The 20,645-nt window shown below is 38.8% G+C and overlaps 1 protein-coding gene across 5 annotated transcripts in view; it reads right to left on the reverse strand.

The window, feature by feature from the left end:
- Positions 1-20,645, reverse strand: part of ATP8A1 (ATPase phospholipid transporting 8A1) — a 179,858-nt gene that overhangs the window by 31,229 nt on the left and 127,984 nt on the right. For 4 of the 5 annotated variants that reach the window (XM_045531741.1, XM_045531736.1, XM_045531739.1 and 1 more), the window contains 5 exons: positions 10,177-10,360; positions 9,980-10,090; positions 3,939-4,013; positions 3,712-3,834; positions 335-413 (listed from right to left, as the gene is read on the reverse strand). In XM_045531741.1, the coding sequence (XP_045387697.1) occupies positions 335-413; positions 3,712-3,834; positions 3,939-4,013; positions 9,980-10,090; positions 10,177-10,360 (572 nt within the window). The remainder of the gene's footprint in view (positions 1-334; positions 414-3,711; positions 3,835-3,938; positions 4,014-9,979; positions 10,091-10,176; positions 10,361-20,645) is intronic. The other variant, XM_045531738.1, reaches the window with a different exon arrangement.

Below are 20,645 nucleotides of genomic sequence, written 5' to 3' on the forward strand. Positions count from 1 at the left end.
CAATAAAATAGGCTACATAAAATATTAGCACTTATTGTCCTCAAACTATACATCAACAGGGGGAGGAAAAAAAAGCCCTAAAATTTAACTCTCTGCAAGTTTGGAAAACATGAGAAGTAAAGAAGAAAGGCTTTGCATATATTAAATCACTTTGCTCCCAAAGGAATGATAAAAATCCTTAACGTGTGTACAATTTTTGGATGCATGCATCTGAGGTTAAGGAAAAATACCATAAAATGAAACAGTGCTTTATTTTTTAACATATACTGACAATGGGATATTTTTCTAAAAAAGTAAAAAGTCATCTCTTAGCATTCATATCCTTTCTACTTACCATACTGAAGGGCTTTTAGTGGAAACCAAAACAGAATAACTGAGTGGAAGAGGCCATTTAAACAATGAACCCAGAAAACCTGAGGGAAAACAAAAATCCATGAGAACCATTTGCGATAAACTAGCTCTGTGAACTCTGACCTTTCTTTTTATCTATGAGCTAGATGCACAAAACGTGTTTCTGCTGGGGCACAACTGTGAATTAATAGAACTGACAGACACTTTCTGCCTCTTAGACTTTCATGGGTCATTTATTTATTTTTATGTTTCTCAAAATGTTTTTTCAGCTTCACTTGAATTTCTTGTACTTTTTAAAAATCAAATAGCAAACATTTAAATTTCTGCCTGAAAAAGAAAATAAAATTTAAAATAAGTGCAGATTCTGAAATTTCTTACATGGGACTATTTTCCTAATTCCACAAGAACTGACTTTTAAAAAGATTATAATTTGGGGAAATCCCTTTCTCTTCCCCATGTACAAATACAAACTTTTCAGGGCTAAAGATACAATGTTTTCTCCTATAGAGAGATACAAAGATACTCGCTACTCTATAAAGATATATACTTGTTAGAGCGAGTATAACATTTAAATTGTATAACCATTAAAATAAACCATTGTGACTAAGACTGCATGTATTTAAGGCTTTCACAAATTTTTAACACTTGTTAATACCAAGTTTCAAATAATTATAACATCATTTAATAGCCACTACTTTTTATGTCTATTGTATGCTAAGAACAAGAGAGCAAGTATCTCTGATACGGTCTTTGTAACATAGATGTGAAAGATTAAGTTATAGAAGGACTGTTTAGAATTCTTATGGCCTTCCGAACAGTTGCAGTTTTGTCATTTAAAAGTGCTTCTTGCAAACAAAACTTATGCTAAATAAAATTGGCATGCATTAATAGTTTTAAGCTGTTCAAACAACAGAAATTAAGTTGCTTGCCTCCCAAAATTTTCCACTGTGATCTCAATTTCTTTTGTTAGTTCACCCAGCCACACTGGATCGTATGATCCAATTTACGCTCCGCTACATTACACATTTGAACTTGTGTTACTCATTAACCTTTGTCTCTTCTCCTCACTGTGTCATTACCACAAGTTTTTATTTGACAGAAAGCACAGGTGGGTGCAAGAAAAATTAGTTCTACTTTTCCATTTTCCTGACTGATACTTATTGTCACATGCTAATCCTTTAACCCCTGTCACGACCTCAGAACCTCCGACCCTTTTTACCATAACAAAAGCAAGCGTCATGATTCAGGGTGACAATGCTTCCACACTTGGGACCCACAGCCACCACTGCGGATACAACTGTGCATTTTGTAGCCATTTGTCCCTGAATTTCCAAACACTTATATGAGGTTTAATCAAAGACTTTTCACTGAAATCATTAGAAAAGTCCATAAACCGTATAAGGAGTGGTTGGTAACTTGCGTATATAAACTAAAAATATTCAAACGGCTATGGACATCGTGTGACCTCTTTGGGTTGATCTGATGACTTTTCTGACTGCCTGGGCTCTGCCGGTAATGAAATACATTTTCAGTAACTAAAGATACAAGAAATGATGCTCCCACATTTGAACCATATACTACCTGGTGAGCCCTTTCCCCGCCACTACTGTGTCCAGACTGCCACTCCCAGAGCACGGGAAGAGATGTGGCTTTTTAGGAATGACTTCGGGTAATCCTGCGAGGATCAATTTAGGTTTTTAAGCAAGAGTGACACGGCCAAGTTTGTGGCTGGAAGTTAACTTCCCAGACGGCACCACGGAGCGCAGGCTACAGCCGACGGGCTGAGGCCGAGGCCGAGGCCGGCACGACTGCCGGGCGGGTGGGAACTCCTGCCAGTTAGTGCCCACCCCCAGATGGCTCCTGCGGGCAAGTAAGAGCTCTAGTCCCTGTCTCTGTGCCGACGGTGGCTCCGTCATTCGAAAACAGCCGCCACAGGTAACGAAAAACATTACAGCAAGGTGGTAGAGTTTAATACAAACTGGGCATCATAAATGAATTTTAAAAATCCAAAAATAAAACATTTAAAAATAGAACCAGAGACACTGAATATTATAAGCAGTAATAGTTTCACAAGAGATCATTTAAAATACTTTTCAGGAGAAATAGTTAAAGAATCCTTTAGTGTGTCTGTTTTTTAATTAACCAAATTCAATTGTTTAAAACAGTGGCATCGAGTTGCACGTGTGTGATAGGTGGACACATGCACGGTGTGTCACGGAGACTGAGTCTCAGAGGAAGGACGGCCTCTTGGCTGTGGACTCAGCAACGTCACCTGCGGTGTGAGGTGAGAGGCACTAAATAAGGCACCTGTTGCCCTTTACTCACTTGGTTTGCTGAGCATGTCCTTGGAAAGCTTTAGGAATTCATAAATATTAAAAATATCCTACATTAACTGTCCTATATTTAAGACATTGAATTAAGATGACATCTAATTATCAGTAATATGCTAATAAACATGAAGTATATGAATGGAAAACTTCCGTGAAGGTGTATTGTATGTGTTGCTTTTATAATGCTATAAAATACACAAATGCTGGAGTTTCGAAATGGCATCGACCTTGATTGTTGTAATACTAAATTTTTCCCCCTTTCTCACACTAAATATAAACTTGAATTATTAACAAATACCAGTAGAAACTTTAGAATATGTACTTGCAGGAAAATAAACCATGCAGAAGATGAAATATTCTTCGTTGCTGGGATGGATACATATTATACTATAGATCATAAGAGATGGCAATATCCTATCGCTTGTTATGTAGCATATAAACCCAGAATGTGATTTTAGATAAAATGTTAGATATTTTATCTTGTGTTTTTTATTTTATGGTTTGGAAACACCGTGTATTATGATTCAATGAGTTACTTCCCAGAGACTACACTGTTAATGCCAGACACAATCTAAAATTCTAATGAGGACAAAACGGAAAATTAGTGAAGAATGCTATAATACCCCTCACCCCTTCACACAAGCGAAGCCAGCCCTTGTCTGTGCTAGATGACTAAGCTCTAGGAAAAGTGAACATTCCCCACAACACTGCAAAGACAGAAGGCCGGAGGACCAGAAGGATGATGACTTCAGCATGCCAGACCAGCCTTCCTGCTGCCTTGCAAATCCCAGTGAAGCACGGTTACGTTTTAATTTAATAAAAAAAAAGAAAAAAAAAAAACCCAAAACAAGCCAAACAACATAAAACCTTTTCCGTTCATATCAGAAACTTAAAAAATGATGACTTGCCCAAGGTTGGCACCTGAGGCTGTCTCGGGCTGGTGTCTCCTTGGCTCTGGAAATCCAGAGGCCCGATGTTGGCAGCGGGAAAGCCAGAACCACTGAACGGGAGCCGGGGCACCGGGTCCTACCTTGGTGTTGAAGTCCAGGGCGTTCTGAGACGTTTTGTACAATTCAGGGTACTTCAACATATTCTCTTTTCTGCACGATCTCTCGAATATTCCAAGGGTTAAGGGCGGCATCGCTGTAAACATCTAAAGTGCACAAACTGGTCATTATGTCAAGCGTCAAAGGCAGGGTAAACCTTTATCTCAAAGTAATTGAATAAAACAGAGATTATCAAATGGTCTAAACTTACCACATTATAAAGACCTATACACCATCTTTCAAAGAGGATCTGTCCAGAAAAGCCATTAACAAAGGCAAACCAGATCTAGGAAAAAAAAAACAACCCAAACCCCCCCAAATTAGAGCTCAAAAACATAAATGCATTACTTAGAATCTGTTGTATCCTAAACCATCACCTAATAGCAGCATTAACGTATTATTGTCACGACTCTTTTGAAAACGTCATCTCTTTGCTTTACTTTTTGATTGAAGAGAATACTTTCATAAGGCATTTGTTATTTAAGTCAGAATTGGTTCTACTTGTTGAATCAAAAAAGAACTATATGAACAGGCAACCACAGATTAAAAACATTAAATACGATCTTGTTTCTCAAAGGTACTTTAGGGAATATATTTATACACTATTAAGTTTTCACAGCTTGAATTACCTTTTACAGTATCTCTCAGGATGTAGTTATTTAAAGATCATTTTAATTATAAAAGTAATATGTGTCTTTAAAAAATAATTTCCTGCAATAACGCAATCACTATTTTCTTCCGTGTTGGTTGTATTCATACAGTTCGTTTAAAGACCGTCACAATTTACCTTACGGGAAACCTACTGTCTATAGGGTCATATCCTCATCATTCTGTAATACGTGTTTTCTTAAGTTGTTATATATCCTTTAAAATGATGTCAACGGATGTATAACCTCTCGAGTGGATATGACCATTTTGGACAATTAGCTTACTAATCCAGGTTTGCTATTAGAAATAATTCTAAACTGAAACCCTAAACATTTCTTTTTCCTTAATGAATTCTTAAAATAGAATTAATGCATTAAAGTATATGAGGTTTTTTTTTTTTTACAATTCTTGATAATTACTGCCATCAGAATGTTAAATTTAAATTTATATATTAAAATATTTTTAACTTAAATTGTATTTTTTAATAAAATCAAATATTAACTACTAGAACATAACATTCTTATACATTTTATAATTCTTTTTAAAATAGAAAACTTTGAAAACAAAATTAAGGGACAACATAGAGAAATTTTTCTCCAACATGTTTAAAACATAAGGGAAACTGAAATGACTACAGTAAATCAATAATAACATTATTTTTTTTAAAAAGCAGACCTAAAATATAACTAAAAATGAAGTTATAAAAATTAAGAGTAAAAAGGCTGGCCGGGCAATGAGATTACATAAGCACAAACACAAAAACAAAACCTAACAACAGCACAAACTGTTGGAGGAAAGCATTCTTGACATGCGCCTCAGTGAATCTGTGAACTAGAGTCACCGCGACTTTGCTACACTTCACGTTTCATTTAACCCCATTACGGAAGCATGAACTGCTACAAATTCACCGTTTATCAATACGAGCCCAGGCTGGCCTCCCTGTGAACAGCTCGGTACCCACACTGATCTTCCTCCTTTCTGTAGTGTAAGAGGATGATTGAGCATGTATGAAAACAAGTGTCTGCTTCATGAGATGGAAAAGGAAACAAAGTAGCGATAGCACATGAAAAATATGTCCAAATCGCATTTGAGTTGCGACACACATAGCAACGACAATAACAAAAGCACAGAAATCCGAGTCAGATCTGAAACTCCTGCTTGCTTGGCTACATGCATTTACAGAAAAATTTTGAGCATTTGCCTGAAACGAGGAGCCGATTCACTTGTACATGCAAATTCAAAAACAACTGAGCATCTTCATGTGACATTAAATTTATTCTTTCCTGGTATTTACAAGTTGACAAAACAGATTTTAATGCTCTCTATTGTGTTTTCACATTTGGCCTTTTTGAGATGTGGATTATAGAAATACATATTTGTCATACTCCTGGCGACGATACTATTTTCCCTGAAGGCAACTGTGATCTATTAGTGTAGAATGTACTAATACATTCTGAGAAGCTCTTTCAGATTTCTTGGGGTATGACGGAAATATAAGGAAATTTTAAATACCAACTTTCAATTATGTCTCTCTAGGCTGTAAAGACATAGTCCAATCTTTGTTGGTTTGAAGAAAGCTGAGGCTGTCTGCATACGATATTCATCTAATGGATACTATTTGGCTCAAGGTTATAGTTTTAAATGCATCTTCAATAATCAATACTAGTATGAGAAGTTTATGTTAATAAATTTGTGTATGGGTAAACATTTATAAATGTGAACGGTCTTCTAGCTTCTTTGCACATAACATTTGGTGCCGACTCAAAGGCAACTATGAGCTTGAAATTTAAGACCTTCCCTCAAATCAATCAATATTTACAGAAAGTTTCAAATTCAAAATGCTTTGCAAATAAAGCAACATGTCTGAGTTCAAAGTGTATTTTAAAATGCATAAATTAACTGCTTAACGACAGAAATTTTTTAAGTGGAAAGCTATCAACACACTTTTATCATTTTATTTTTCCTACTGAGTGGTAGGTGAACATGTTTTTAGGAATTTACTTACTGCATTTTTAAAAGTTACTGTTCTAATATTTTTTTCCTCAAAAGAAGAAATGACTAGATAAGAACAGAACCTTTCAATAGAGTACCCTACATTTTCACACAAATATTTTGACATTCAAGTTTACATATTTTAAAGGAGAAAGAAAAGTTCTTTAACAGTGAGGTAGTCTACCAGAAGGCTGATTTCAGGTTAGATTGAGATTTCTAGTTAAATGATATATCAGGAATATATCTCGTGCTAAATAAAACAACACCTAAATTACTATAAACACATAAAAAATCCCTCCTTTGACTCAACCAAAGCCAAGGGTGCCAAAAGAAAATACCAGTCGCACCGGGGAGGTGGCCAGATTATTTTAAATTCACAGAGAACCTGTCTCCCAGCACAGCTCGCTGGGAAACTATCACCTTATTGACTTCAATCAAAGCTTCTGGAAATGAGAAACACTACATTGTTTCGGGATCTTACCAGAAAACCTGGATGTGACCAATCATTTGAAAGAAAAGGTTTTTTTCTGCTAGGAAGCAGTCAGACATTTCAGAGAAATTAAAAAAAAAAAAAAAAAAAAAAACTCTTTAGAAAGAGCCAATAATTTAAACGAACACCTACGGCCGTGGTGGGACGTCTACTGCGAGTAGGAGCTTTTTCTGTGCCCACCTGCCAAATCTGTATTTATCTGTCTGGCTGGGATTTACGGCAATGGAGTATCTAGACAGCGACATTCCGAGCAAGACAGCAATGGGAAAGGCAGTTGGGGCAGATAATCTGCAAAAACCCCTAGTGTTCAAGGCTAATATGAGCAAAGAAACTTCAGACCTGCCTCTCCTGGTATTATTGTCTAAATTCCACCTCCCGGCACAGGCGTGGCAGCTAAAGCTTCACATGCATTTTCTCCTGGAGCATTTCTGCATGTTAAGCAGCAGCTTATAGACAGTCAATGAGCCCTCTGCTCCCACGCCCGGTCAGCACAAAAAACTGAAAAGAGAGACTGGAGGCTGGCGGTTGTCCTCACTGGAGACATTCAGCGATGTGTTTTCTGGCTATTCAGTCACAGTATTGACATGAGCCATTAACATCCGCAGAACTTGTTTTAGCTGGCAAAGAGTTGGGTATCTGGGAATTGATTTAAAAGGTCAATTCATTTCCAAGACAGCTGAATTATATTCAAAATACATTTCCACAAAGTGCTAAAAGAAAAATAAAAATGAGATTTCCAGTACAGGTCAGATCTCACTTCCTTTTCAACGTGTAAAGAATTTGATCCGGGTTAAATATCTCATGAAGAGGCTTTAAATTCAAAGCCAAGTGAAATTTAGAGCTAATTCACAGAATTATGGATTTGAAACACAGCATGCAGATTTAGTTTTCATGTGTGTTTAATGTATTTTGTTTTCCCCATTAGTACATAAATGTTGCCTGCTTCCTTGTTGATTGTCAATTAATCTGGATTTAAAAAGTGGCAAGTTGAGTACTCTTGTTTCACTTTATAAAATTAAATTTTTATAAGCAGATGTATTGTTAGCAGTGGCTTTAAAATCTTGGCATCTTCAAAAGTTTATGTGAATCAACTGTATTGATCGATATTCTTTTAAGTAACAATGTTTTGGAGTGAGAACATAGAATTAGAAAAGCTAGATACTTAGAGCGGATTAAGAATCAAAAATAATTATTTTAGAGAAGAATCGCAAATTTATATACACAACAAAGAATATTTTCTTGGCTCTCATAAGCCACTTTGGAAATGCATTTTTTCCTCAAAACAGACAATTCCAGACCAAATCTCGCAATAACGAACAATTACGTAAGTTCATGAAGTATCTTGTTTATATTTCCAAGTGTTTGGTAATTTTACCTAAGGAGTGGTAACCTAATTGCAGATTTTTAGTGACCAATAAATGAGATTGCCTGTCCACTTCAAAACTGATTTTCAATTTGACTAGCCTCGGAATAAGAACTAAGCTCAGGCAACACTTTAACAAGGAGGTAAGCTTGCTGACCGGGTCACAAACAACAGCTGAGCCAGAAATGCAGCCATCTCCAGCTAGTTGTCAACAGGGCAGATGTAGACTCTACTGGTGGGTGGGTGTGTGTGTGTGTGTGTTCAGAGTGTCACTTCTCTCGTGTGAAGTATGGAATATTATTTCCACACAGCAAATCGTTAAGCTGTGTCTTTTCTGAGAGATGTGCAGAAATAGTCAGTCAACGGATTAGAGGGCAAAGTGGCAGGAACAGACACCTGACAAGGAGCCCTGGGCAGATCTATGGGGTGCGGTGGGTCCCCGACAGGAGTGGAAGGCGGAGGGTTTTCCAACGGGGAGCTCACTGCCATGCTCTGCAGAACTCCAAGGGGACCATGAAGCTGATTACACTGGAGTTTAATTATTACAAATATAGCTCTGATTATAAAATATGTCCAAAAAAGGCAAATAACTTATCACGTCCTGATGAACCATTCGGTTCACTTATGCATCTGCTATTGTTGTGTTGCCCAGTGGGATAACCTCTGCCCACATGTGGTTCTTGAGCACTTGAAATGTGATTAGTCCAAACTGGCAACATATATGCCAGGTTTTAAATACTCAGGATTAAAAAAAAGAATGTAAAATATTTCAGTATTTTTTTAATAAGTGATTACATGTTAAAATAATCGTTTAATATATCGAGCTAGATACAATACATTGAAATTAATTTATGCTTTACTTTTTGCTACTGTGGCTCCTAGAAAATTGAAAATCATACACGTGGCTCACATTGCATTTCTGCTCACAAGCGCCTGAAGGACAGGAACCACGCTTGACTGGCTTCATAGTTGCTGGACTAAGCCTAGGGCCTGCACCCAGCAGGTGCTACAAAAATGGTCATAGAACAAAACGCATCCTTTTAGAAGTGGTGTTCCTGACCTGGGCTTTCATTTTTAAAATGATGTTATATTTGATCTAGCACGAAAAGGATTATAGAAATCTCGTGCTATCCAGACACAGGAATAAGATATTCTGATAATTTTTAGACAGATTCCTCATTATCCAAACTCTTCCTATTTACCAAGCTCAGAAACCAAAATGTATCTGGATAGCAAAGGGATCTTTGTATAGAACATGGATCTAAATTTTGAAAGATGATAACAACCACAAGACAACCCAGTAATACTAGCAAAGCCATCTATATATCCTTCCTGATTCTGTCCTTTGCCTCCTCCCAGGATCAGAACTGCTGTCCTTAGTTTCGTGTTTATCGCTCCTTCCCTTTCCTTTTTAAATACAATTTTCCACACACGTCTTATCCCTCACTGGTGTACTGCTATCTTTTATATGTTTTTGAGCTTTATAAAAGATGCAGTCCAGTGTGTAGTCTTTTTAAAACGGAAAACGTGACTTCATTAGCCGTTCTAATTCAACATTTCCTATCAAAGCAGCATAACATTTTTAGCTAGAATTTTAACATCGATTACTCTCTGTGACGGGCAAACTTTTTGTTTTAACAAGTTATCGAAAGTGGGCAAATGAAGTATTCATTAAAACAACGAGGAAACATCTTCGTAAAGAAAATTTCCTTAGGTACGTGTGTGAGGGAGGAGGGTTTTCGGTTCAGCCCGCCGTTACCTCGATGATGTAGAGGACGATGTTCTTGTAGAAGCAGTACAGGATGCACTTGGAGACCCTGTTGTAGTTCCAGGCACCGTGGACCATCAGCAAATTCTTCAGGTATTTGAACTAGAACAAGAGTGGAGAAATGAGCCTCCCCCCGTCACAGTGCGGCTGCTGGAGAGGGGCGGCGGGCTCCGGGGGCGATGCCTCACCTGGGCGATGGAGTAGTCCGAAGAGTTCGCCGCCTGCAGCCCCTCGTTGCCGCTGATGCCCACACCCACGTGCGCCGTCTGGATCATGCTGACGTCGTTGGCGCCATCGCCGATGGCGAGGGTCACGACCTTGACTTGCTTCTTCACCATCTCCACGACTTCAGATTTTTGAAGAGGAGAGACCCTTAAATCATAACAAATTATCAGTTACCTCTGTTTTTTTCTTTTGTTTATTTTTATTTTTTTTTGAGACAGAGTCTCGCTCTGTCACCCGGGCTGGAGTGAGTGCCGTGGTGTCAGCCTCGCTCACAGCAACCTCAAACTCCTGGGCTCAAATGATCCTCCTGCCTCAGCCTCCCGAGTAGCTGGGACTACAGGCATGTGCCACCATGCCCGGCTAATTTTTTCTATATATATTTTTTAGCTGTCTGTATAATTTCTTTCTATTTTTAGTAGAGACGGGCTCTCGCTCTTTCTCAGGCTGGTCTCGAACTCCTGAGCTCAAGCGATCCACCCGCCTCGGCCTCCCAGAGTGCTGGAATTACAGGCATGAGCCACCACGCCCGGCCACTTCTGTTTTCTGAACAAAGGAATTCTGAAATGCCACTGTCTTGAAGGATAAAAGCAGCAAAAGATCCGAATGGATAGTTCGCTGAAGAATCATTATGGAAAAGTCTTAGGTTTGCGCTTGTTTAGTTCTAGTTCTGCCACGTTAAGGAAATAATAATGATAATAATAATAAAAAATCTCAGAAGCCAAGCCCTAGGAGGGTAACAAAAGAAGATACAATGCTTAATTAAGCACCAACTTACCAGGATGTTTGCATTAATTTGTTAAAGGAGTAACATTTGAGTTCAGAAATTCCATCACTTCCTCACAAGTAACATCAAGAATTTCTAAATTCTTCACTTCTGATTTAAAAAGAATGTCATACAGGCTGCTACCTAAACCCTACAGTACCGGGAAGGTGAAAGTTTTGAGCTTCTGCAGGCTGGTCGTAAGATAACATACTATTAAAACATGCTTAAAACAACTTAAAACTCCACCTAAACTAATTGGGCATCGGCCAATCAACCTGTTCTCAGGCACCACGGTGAAGCTGTCCCAGAGTAAACATCAAGTGTTTGATGACAGTTCATGGACTTCACTTTCTTCCAAAGCCACTAACGGTCAAGTACAAATCAAGCAACCTCTCACCCAAACGTGGATCAGGAATGGAAGACACCATCTATACCAAATCAGACTTGGTATTAAATGTGGAGTAACTTTTCACAGACTTCTAAAGCCACTTAAGAAATAAACCCCAGGACAATGACAGAAGTGTTCAATGACAGAATTCATTGCATAATTAATATATCATCTGTACTGTATCAGTGATTAAGACAGGAAGACTAAACAATGACTTGGTCTAAAACACTATTAAGATACTAAGTAGTCAGAAATGACTAAACACATATAATGTTAGTAAATGAGAAAAATAAATAGCTAAATTCTTTATCGAGATTAAGTGGCATAGCTGTCTAATAAATATCTGCTGAAACATATGATAAATCATTTATTAATCTACTTAAAAATGAAGATCATTACTCGGAAAGAATCAATACATCTTTGTGCATTTTCCTGATTATTCCACAGGAAAAATTCCTGGCAGTGGAGACTCTGCACAAACACGTCCCTTCGGGAGGCCCCCCCTGCTCTCCTGAACTGCTTCAGCCGGAGCAGCTCTGGTTTTTATTTCAAGTTTGAGAATCACTGCATTAGACTGTGAGGTGCCTGCACAGTGAACTGGTCTCCTCCTCTTTGTATTCTTGGTGCCTAATCCAGAATAGATACTTAATAAATGATTGCCATATGAAAGAATCGTTTTTCGTCTTTTCTGTGGACTTCCTTTCAGAGTCTGGCAATAATAGTACAAAATAACACAACTGTGAACTCAGCGAGGGAACGGATGAGTATCAAGCCATTAACGGGCTATTTCACTCTTAGCCCCCATTTTGGGGGAAGCAATTTTCATATTTTATTTAATTTTTCTTAACAGGCTAATATACATTGGTAAGTCTACTGGCTCTTGGCCAACGTTTATACAGGGACTATGGACGACATTTAGTAAATGCCAAAAAAAAGTGCTCACCGAGAAACGATCTAGAAAGCAAATGGGAAATGGGCATGAAAAGAGAAGCATTTGAAACATTATCAAATTCCCTGGGCTAACGCTATAAATACATAATGAAGTCACACGTGTGATCAATGGAACTAGGAAACGGCGGTACTTTTTTCATAAACTGAATCTGTAATAAAGAAGAAATATCTGCATGGTGAGCTAATATTAGTGATTTCAAGGAGCCTCAGAAAGAGCTGGAGTGAATTTAGTTTTCTTTCTTCGTGGTGATTACAACCAACCGCTGCTTTCTCTGCTTGAAAGTGCAATTTTCAATAAACCCAAATTAAGACTGGATTTTCAATATGCCCAAATTAAAATTAGGATTTTTCCCCCTAATCCGTGGGTATGGTTAACTTTGGTGGTAAGAACAAAGAGTAAGAAGACCCTTAGCAAGAAAAATGCCCACTTAAAAAAAACAGGTGATACAGTGAGAGGCATTCCCCAAAGTAAACCGTAAGTGCTTCTAGCAGCAAGGCATCCGCCTTCCTTACCAAGCTGAAAGTAGATGACTGGTTTGGAAGAAACTTCAAACACAGCGCAAGCCCTCGTACCTGATGGTTTGAGAGAGCAGCTGGTTGCCAAACGAAGATCAGATGTAAGTTCAAATTCATAAAAAATAAAACACACATTCTTAAAACACGTAACTCAAAATACAAATATACAAACTTGTGATGTAGGGCAAAGGACCTCACTTTTCACAGGGCTCTGCTGCTTAAAACCCTGTGGATTACTGCTGCAGAAATCTCACGTGGGAGGCACAGCGCATGGTTTGTTCCACTCCCGTGGAGGCTAGAATGTCATGATTCCTTTTACTCCAGATTATAGTTTTCTCACCCTCCCCAAATTCAATAGCAATTTTTTTTTTTTTAGCAACTCAAAGAGTCTTTCTAGAGCATAGTATCTGGTTTTTCTAGCAGTAACTTTTACTAGATTGTTTCAATGATTTATGAAATATTTAATTAAGTTATTAAGAAATACAACAGGAATAAATGTATTAGTGAACAAGCACCACTTGGAAAGCACGAAATCAAGTCGTGGAAGCAGAAGTTTGCGCATGGGTGCACCAAAGCAGTTTGTGCACATGGACGCCAGAGAGCGTGGGGGGCTGCGGGCAAAGCCCGCCGTGGGTACCTGGCAGGGCCTTAGGGGGATGGGGCTGAAGGGAAGATCTACTATTTTTACAGCATCTATTCAAAACCGTTGTTCGTTGCTACAATACAAGCGGGTTACAATATAGCAAACACAAAATAATAAGACATTAAAAATGAGTGTAGCACAAAGCTTTTTAATATAATTGCCAGTACTTAATAATTTCAGAAATCGGCACAGACTGCAAGAGGCCTCCTTGACCAGGGAGAATGAGACTTGGCCTCGAGGAGGACAGGAGAGTGACCTTCAGGTAAAGGAAACAGCAGGTATTACATTTCACGAACTTCACATGCAAAATTCACGTGCAGTGTATTTCTTCCTCCTGCTGGGTTTCTACCTCTTAAAAGATTACTTACTCCACTTGGAGTTCACTTACTTTCTTGACTTCTGTAATCCTGCTTCTGTATTCGTACAGTTTTCGTAATAGTCTAGAACAGCCGTACCACCCAAGTTAATTCTTCCCAGCGTCTACCCAAAACCACACATCCATGGCGGAGAAAATCTAGGACCTAAACTTTACAAGTGCCAGTAGAGACCCAATGGAGACTTTGGAAACATCATAAAAATGCTGTTTTCTTTCCCCAGATTTTTTTTTTTTTTTTTAACCACTCGTGCGTTTGCATCAGGGTTTAAATTATTCACAGTTCTCTTCTCTTCCACTGTTGCGTTTTCTTCTTCTGGAGAACTAAGAGACTCTACGGAAAAAGACTACACATCCAGCATGTGCCGGAAAGCTCCATCTCTCTTCCCTGAGGCTCCACAGAGGGTGGTCCTTTGCCATACAGCCTAGAAGTGCACTCAGTGCAATGCGCTTTTCCAGTGTTATTTTGGCTGCAGTTTCTGCACATGTTGTTCATTATTTTTCTTATTTGCTATGTAGTAACTCTCGCTGCTCTGAGGACATTTGATCAGAGCACTGGAAATTTTTACCATTTTAGCTAAGAAGCATAGAGGTGGTCCATCTTACGTAAGCCTTGTTTTGCATTCTTTTAATGGGATTAGCTAAATGAATCGCCTTTCTGAATGAAATATGAATAGAGATTATATATATATAGACATATAATAAAGAAAAATTTAAGGGATTTTATAGGTAGCCAAAAGGACTATAATAATTTATCCTACTGGATTGTGCTTTGGGATTAATAACCTAAAGAAATTCTTACATATAACACTTAAAATTACACCCATAATACTATATTATCTCAAACTCTTTATACTGTAAATTTAAAAGTTATTATAAAGCTGCCTTTAGAAGGTGAATCTAGAAAAAACTTTAAGAAGAACATGGAGGAATGTAGTATTTCTTAATTATCCTGAAGTGTTTTATACAGTGACCAAGCCCCAGTGTTTACCAAGCTCAAGGTTTCTGGTAACTATCTAGAGCTCAGAATCACTAGCGAGGGACTCCGCTGTGCTTCCGTTTGCAGCAAACTTCCTGAGATCTCCCCTGTGCCTATCAGTCTGTTTCCCCTTGGGTCATATTCTGTTGACTAATAAAGAAATTACAAGGAGAGAGAAAAACATAACTTAGAAGACCTTACTTGAATCTTTTTAAACTAAAATTGTGTTAGGTTCACTTACAAAGTTTTAAATTGAGAAGGAATTAAAATATGGCAAAAAATCTGTCTTACCTATACCAAAATTACGTAAATATTATAACTTCTAGAAACTCACCATCAGTTTATTCCCGGAATGAAAACAGCAGCTTAAATAGCAAATTCTAAAAATGGTACTTAGCGTGTGGTACACAACGAAACATTCAACCGGTTCTAGGTAGGAGAACCACGCTATTTATTCACAGGACTGATGAGTGAGCTCTCTGCTCGCCTCCAAAACCAACATCTGTTGATGAACTGTGCATCACAGGCATTCAAGAGATCTTACGTTACAGGGCCTGAGTCTACAGGAATAAAATACAGATAACCTTTCCGCAGGACAAAAAAGGAAAGCAACTTTAACAGAACATTTCCTTTCTGCAATGCATTTTAGATATAAAACTTCTCTTTTGTGGAATTTATCTTGTTACAGGTAAACCACCACTGCCTTCAGTTTCAATAATTAAGGTAATATTTTAAATAGGGACTGTTCACGTTGAACATATGTGTTTGAATATCTACATATATAGAGCATGTGTGTGTGTGTGCACACAGATACCCCAAACTACTAATTGGCACATGTATCTTATAAAAGGCACTAAAAAGAAAACTCCTCCCAATAGAAATTTTTATTATAATATTCACACTGGGAAGCATCGTTTGTCCACGATCCTGTTTTCCATTTTCTTAAAAGACAAAACAAAACAAAAACATCTAGTTATTTTGACTCTAACATTGTACTTAGCACACAGCAGATGTAAAAACGGCCGTGGAACTAAGTAAACGAAAACTTTATAAGGAAGAGAAATTCATCACATTATGCCATGATACTAACGTTACAGCTCTAGCTCATTTTTGACCGTTTGCCGTTAAGAAGCAAACTCTGTTTGATCTCCTCTGTACTTAGAGCGAACTCTGTAAAGGATTCTCCAGGCTTTCTCCCACGGATGGAAAAGACAGGTAAAAAATTATCACGTCCAGAGAGAAACATCTACTGCTCCAAAGGAAAGTGGGCATATTCAGATGGACTAGAGCCCGATGACAGGTGCCTCTGCATGTCACAGTAAGAAAGTTCGAACGTCACAGCCAGCTCTAAGCAACAGGAAACGTTAAAAGTTTTTGAGATAAAAAGAGCACGGTAGAAGCAGTTCCGAAAAATATTAATTTGGATTGCTCACCTTCAAAAGACCTAGAAGAAGATGGGACCCTTGGTAGCACAAGCTATTGACAGGAACTGGACCACAACCTGGAAGATGCTGGCAGTCGGAAAAGGAGGTCAGCAAATTTCAGGGTCACAATTATCAACTGACAAAAATCTGTGAGAAACCTCTGGGGAACTAGATAGTGGTGAGAACTTGTCAGAAGCTGCACAGCGAGAGGACAAGAGTGGAATGCTGGGGACCCCTGAACCACACACAGAGGGGACAGCTTTTCAGCTGCCCTGGTCCCCCAAGGTGCCCTGTGTGACCCGAGGGCACCTGGTGTGATGGGGTGAGACTCGGCTGTGTGGGGCTAAGGGGCTTCCCTCTCCTTGCAACTGTGAACTTTGGCTTAGGCTGGGGACTGTGAAAACTCAAAGTCCCCAAAATAACATGCCTGAAAAACAGAACACCCCCAATTCCAGGAGTACATCCCCAGCGCCCTAGAGCTAAAACAACAGGAACAATTGCTACCCTGTGCCTTTGAATGGACAGTCAGAGCTCTCTGGTCACCCTAAGGGCACGGTAACCAGGCAGGGACAGGGTGTGCTGGCAGACTCCTCAAAGCCACCTCACCAGGGAATGCCACCAGACTGCAGCTGCCTCTGACATGAGCAGCGCTCAGCTACAGGAACCAGGGGGTGCAGGTCATTAAATTCAGATGCAACCCAGCCTCCAAATTTACCCACTTAGGACCCAGCTTTCCCCCTTCCCCAAAAAGGACGCTAACGCCTGGTAGGGCCAATTGGGAAAAATGGTCTCACGAGGACAACTTCTAAGACAGGGAAGACTCATGAGCACAAAAGAAACATAACCACCTATAAGAAAGTAAGTTAGCAAAAACAGATGTAAAAAAGCAGGATAAACAACCTTGGAACCAGAACAAGTAGTTATGATAAAGAACCAATTGGAAATAGTCATATAAAAATATAACTGCTGAGATGGAGAAGCCAGTGATGAACTGGACAGTTAACATGAAAGAGCCTAGTGGTTCCAGTAAAAAATCTGTCCCAGAAAATATCAGAAAATTAAAGATTGTGAGAAAAATGAAAAGAAATGAAGTAGGAACAGAGGTGACTACATGTATATAAATGATAGTCCCAGAAGAGAATGAGGAGAGATATGAAAAATAATGACTACTAATTTTCCAGAAAAAGGATACATGTCCTTGGATTGAAAGGGCTCATAGTGCCAAAAACATAGGTAAGGAAATGACACCTTGACACATTATGATTTAATTAAGAATAAGAAAAATTTCTAAAAGCTTCTAGAGAGAAAAATGAGATGACCTACAAAGAAATAAGATCGGACTGACACTAAATGCCCATACAATATTACTTCACTTCAGTTCTAAATTACTTCAGTTCTTATCTCTTTGTGGTGGGGGGGGCAGGAAAGGAAGATGTACTAATACATGTAAACATTTGAAGAGAAAAATAAGCATAAATATATAATATAGTGATCAAAACTTTAGAAAACGCCAGACATAGAACAGAGTGCCAAACTTTCAAACCACTGTAAGAAAATCTGATCTAGACAGTAGAAGTTAGGGGGAGAGAAAAAGAAACAAAAAGCAAAATACATGGAAAACAAAAGGGAAGAAATGAGCAGTAATTATAATAAATATGAATGGGTTAAATTCATTGATTAAAAGAGATTCTTAGGTTAGATTAAAACAACAAGATCTGGCAATATGGTGTCTAAAAGAGACACATTTTATAACAGCATCTAATATAAAGCTTATTTGCACCTACCATGTTCTAAGCCCTTTACTTAACACATTTGATTCTCAGAATGATCCTGTGAGATAAGCTCCTATTATTGCCATTTTACAAATGAGTAAACTGAGGCACAGAGAGACTCTATAACTTAATTAAGGCAGAACAGGCAAGTGGTGATTCGCTGCTAGGATCCCATCCCAAGCAGTGTGGATTCAGATGCAGCATCGGTAACCATCATATTACACAGAAAGGCTAAACACAAGGATTTAGAAAAAAAAGACAAGGCACCTATGAAACAAAAGAAAGCCAGGTTAGACGTTTTAATATCAGACCAAAAAAAAAAAAAAAGAAAGAAAAGAAAAGAAAAGAATTCAGGACACAGAAAAGGCCATAATGGTCAGAGAGAAATCTTTATATATGACAGCATTGCTCTCACCAGAAATATTCAATTAGGCTACAGAAAAGAAACTTAGGTACCATTTATAGGAACAAAAACATTTCAATAATAGATACCACGTACTGACTTATGATTCTTCATAACTCTATGAGAGGATCAATTTTTTCTCTGTTTCAAAGAGGAAAACACAGAAGCCGGATGAGTGACGTGTCACTCAGCTCCTGAGAGGTGGAGCCCAGACCCCGGAGGGCCGGACACAGGTGCCCGAGTGTCACGGCACCGGCCAATGCTGTTCTGTCAGAATTGTGTGACCCGCAGTTCTGGCTGGGGTGTTGGGCGTGGCTGTGTGAACTGGAGGTGGGGATGGAGATGTTGATCTATCTGAAAGGAGAGACACTCTTTATGATGTCGGGTTATGGTGGGATTCTTCAGCATCTAGATTTTGCGTATATTTTTAGACATCTCCTTGCCAAACGTGGACTTCACTGGTGGTGCACATCGTAACCGGCTGCCAGGCTGCAAAATCGCCACGAAGTGACTATTAACCCCGCTCAGCAGAGGTGGAGCAGCAAACGAGGGCAGGGCTGAGCGGATGATCATCACACTAAAGCAAAATACGGGCATTTTATGAAGTTATAAAATTTGTTCAGTGTGTCCTCGTTTAGCTGTACACGTATGAAAGAAATATTCTCTCAACATTTCCAACATTTATTCATATTTTCTTGGAAGCAAATATAGGGTTGACATTCATTAACAGTTTGTAAGTCTTTTCAAAGCCAAACATCTGCTTGGCATCCGATGGTGTTCACAAGTTTTTTTTCTTTAAAGGAATGTCTGTTGAGCATTTATTAGCTTCGTTTGTGCTTCATGACTACCTTTTAAGTAAAACATTTATTTAGAGAAATTCTTAAAGCTAAAGACAGTCCCCCAAGATTCAAGAAGTAGATCTGCCCTAACCCTTTATTTAATGCACTCGTGCTATGACAGAAAATATTCAGTTTCCTCTAGATGTCTCACAGGACCCCTGATCTAAGTGAGGTGACAGGTTTTGCCTGGAATGCCCTCCCAAGTGACAACACTCTCCGAAGCTCTTATTTTATTTTTTTAAACACTACGGGGAAAATGGCCAAAAAGGGGGTTAAACTTTGATTGGAGATGTTGCAAGTAGGAAAAACTGCTTATTTCAATTTAACTTTTGCTTTTCAGAAGACATGAATCCATAACTTATGCAGAAGAACGGTGATTACTAGACGGCCTAAAAGCTGCAGGCTGTGAGCCAATTTTCAACCAACTGTCACAGAACATAAGTTTCAAAATATGTTTAAACTAAACTGACAACTACAGAAAAAATGTAAAATTCTTTGAAAGGCTGGGTTACGTGAACTGACGAGGACCTCAGAAACCACATGCTATTTAACACACATCACGACTCCACTGTGGGACCCCCGTTCTGTTCTGGGGGGACATTAGAAGGGGTGGAACAGACGCTTCCCCAGATTAGGCTGATCCAGGCGGTAGAAAGGCCATTCCCGGCGGAGTGGCCGACAGAAGCAAGTTCATCCAGAAACCGAAAGGGCAGCGAGGGGTCCTCTGGCCCAGAGGCTTTCAAGCTGGGACAGGATGACCAGGAAGGGGGCGTGTGTGTCTATGTGTATGTGTGTGTGTATGTGTATGTGTGTATATGTATATGTGTGTATGTGTGCATGTGTTGTGTATGTCTATGTGTATATGTGTATGTGTGTATATGTATGTATGTGTGTTGTGTATGTGTGCATGTGTGTGTATGCATGTGTTGTGTATGTCTATGTGTATGTCTGTGTATATGTGTGTGCGCATGTGTTGTGCATGTCTATGTGTATGTGTGTATATGTGTACGTGTATGTGCATATATGTTGTGTATGTGTATATGTGTGTATATGTATATGTGTGTATATGTATATGTGTGTATGTGTGCATGTGTTGTGTATGTCTATGTGTATATGTGTGTATATGTATGTGTGTTGTGTATGTGTATGTGTATATGTGTATGTGTGAGTGTGTTGTATATGTCTGTGTATACATGTGTATGTGTATGTGTGTATGTGTATGTGTGTATGAGCATGTGTGTGTTGTGTATGTGTATATGTGTGTGTGTGTGTGTGTGTGTGTGTGTGTTTCCCACCTATGTCAAAGCAGCTCCACTTTTGTTTGCTTTCTACATCCAGGTTCCCTGAAAGATTGGGATTTCTGCTCTATTTCAATCTCCTC

This window comes from Lemur catta, chromosome 19, assembly GCF_020740605.2.
Source record: "Lemur catta isolate mLemCat1 chromosome 19, mLemCat1.pri, whole genome shotgun sequence".
NCBI lineage: Eukaryota > Metazoa > Chordata > Mammalia > Primates > Lemuridae > Lemur > Lemur catta.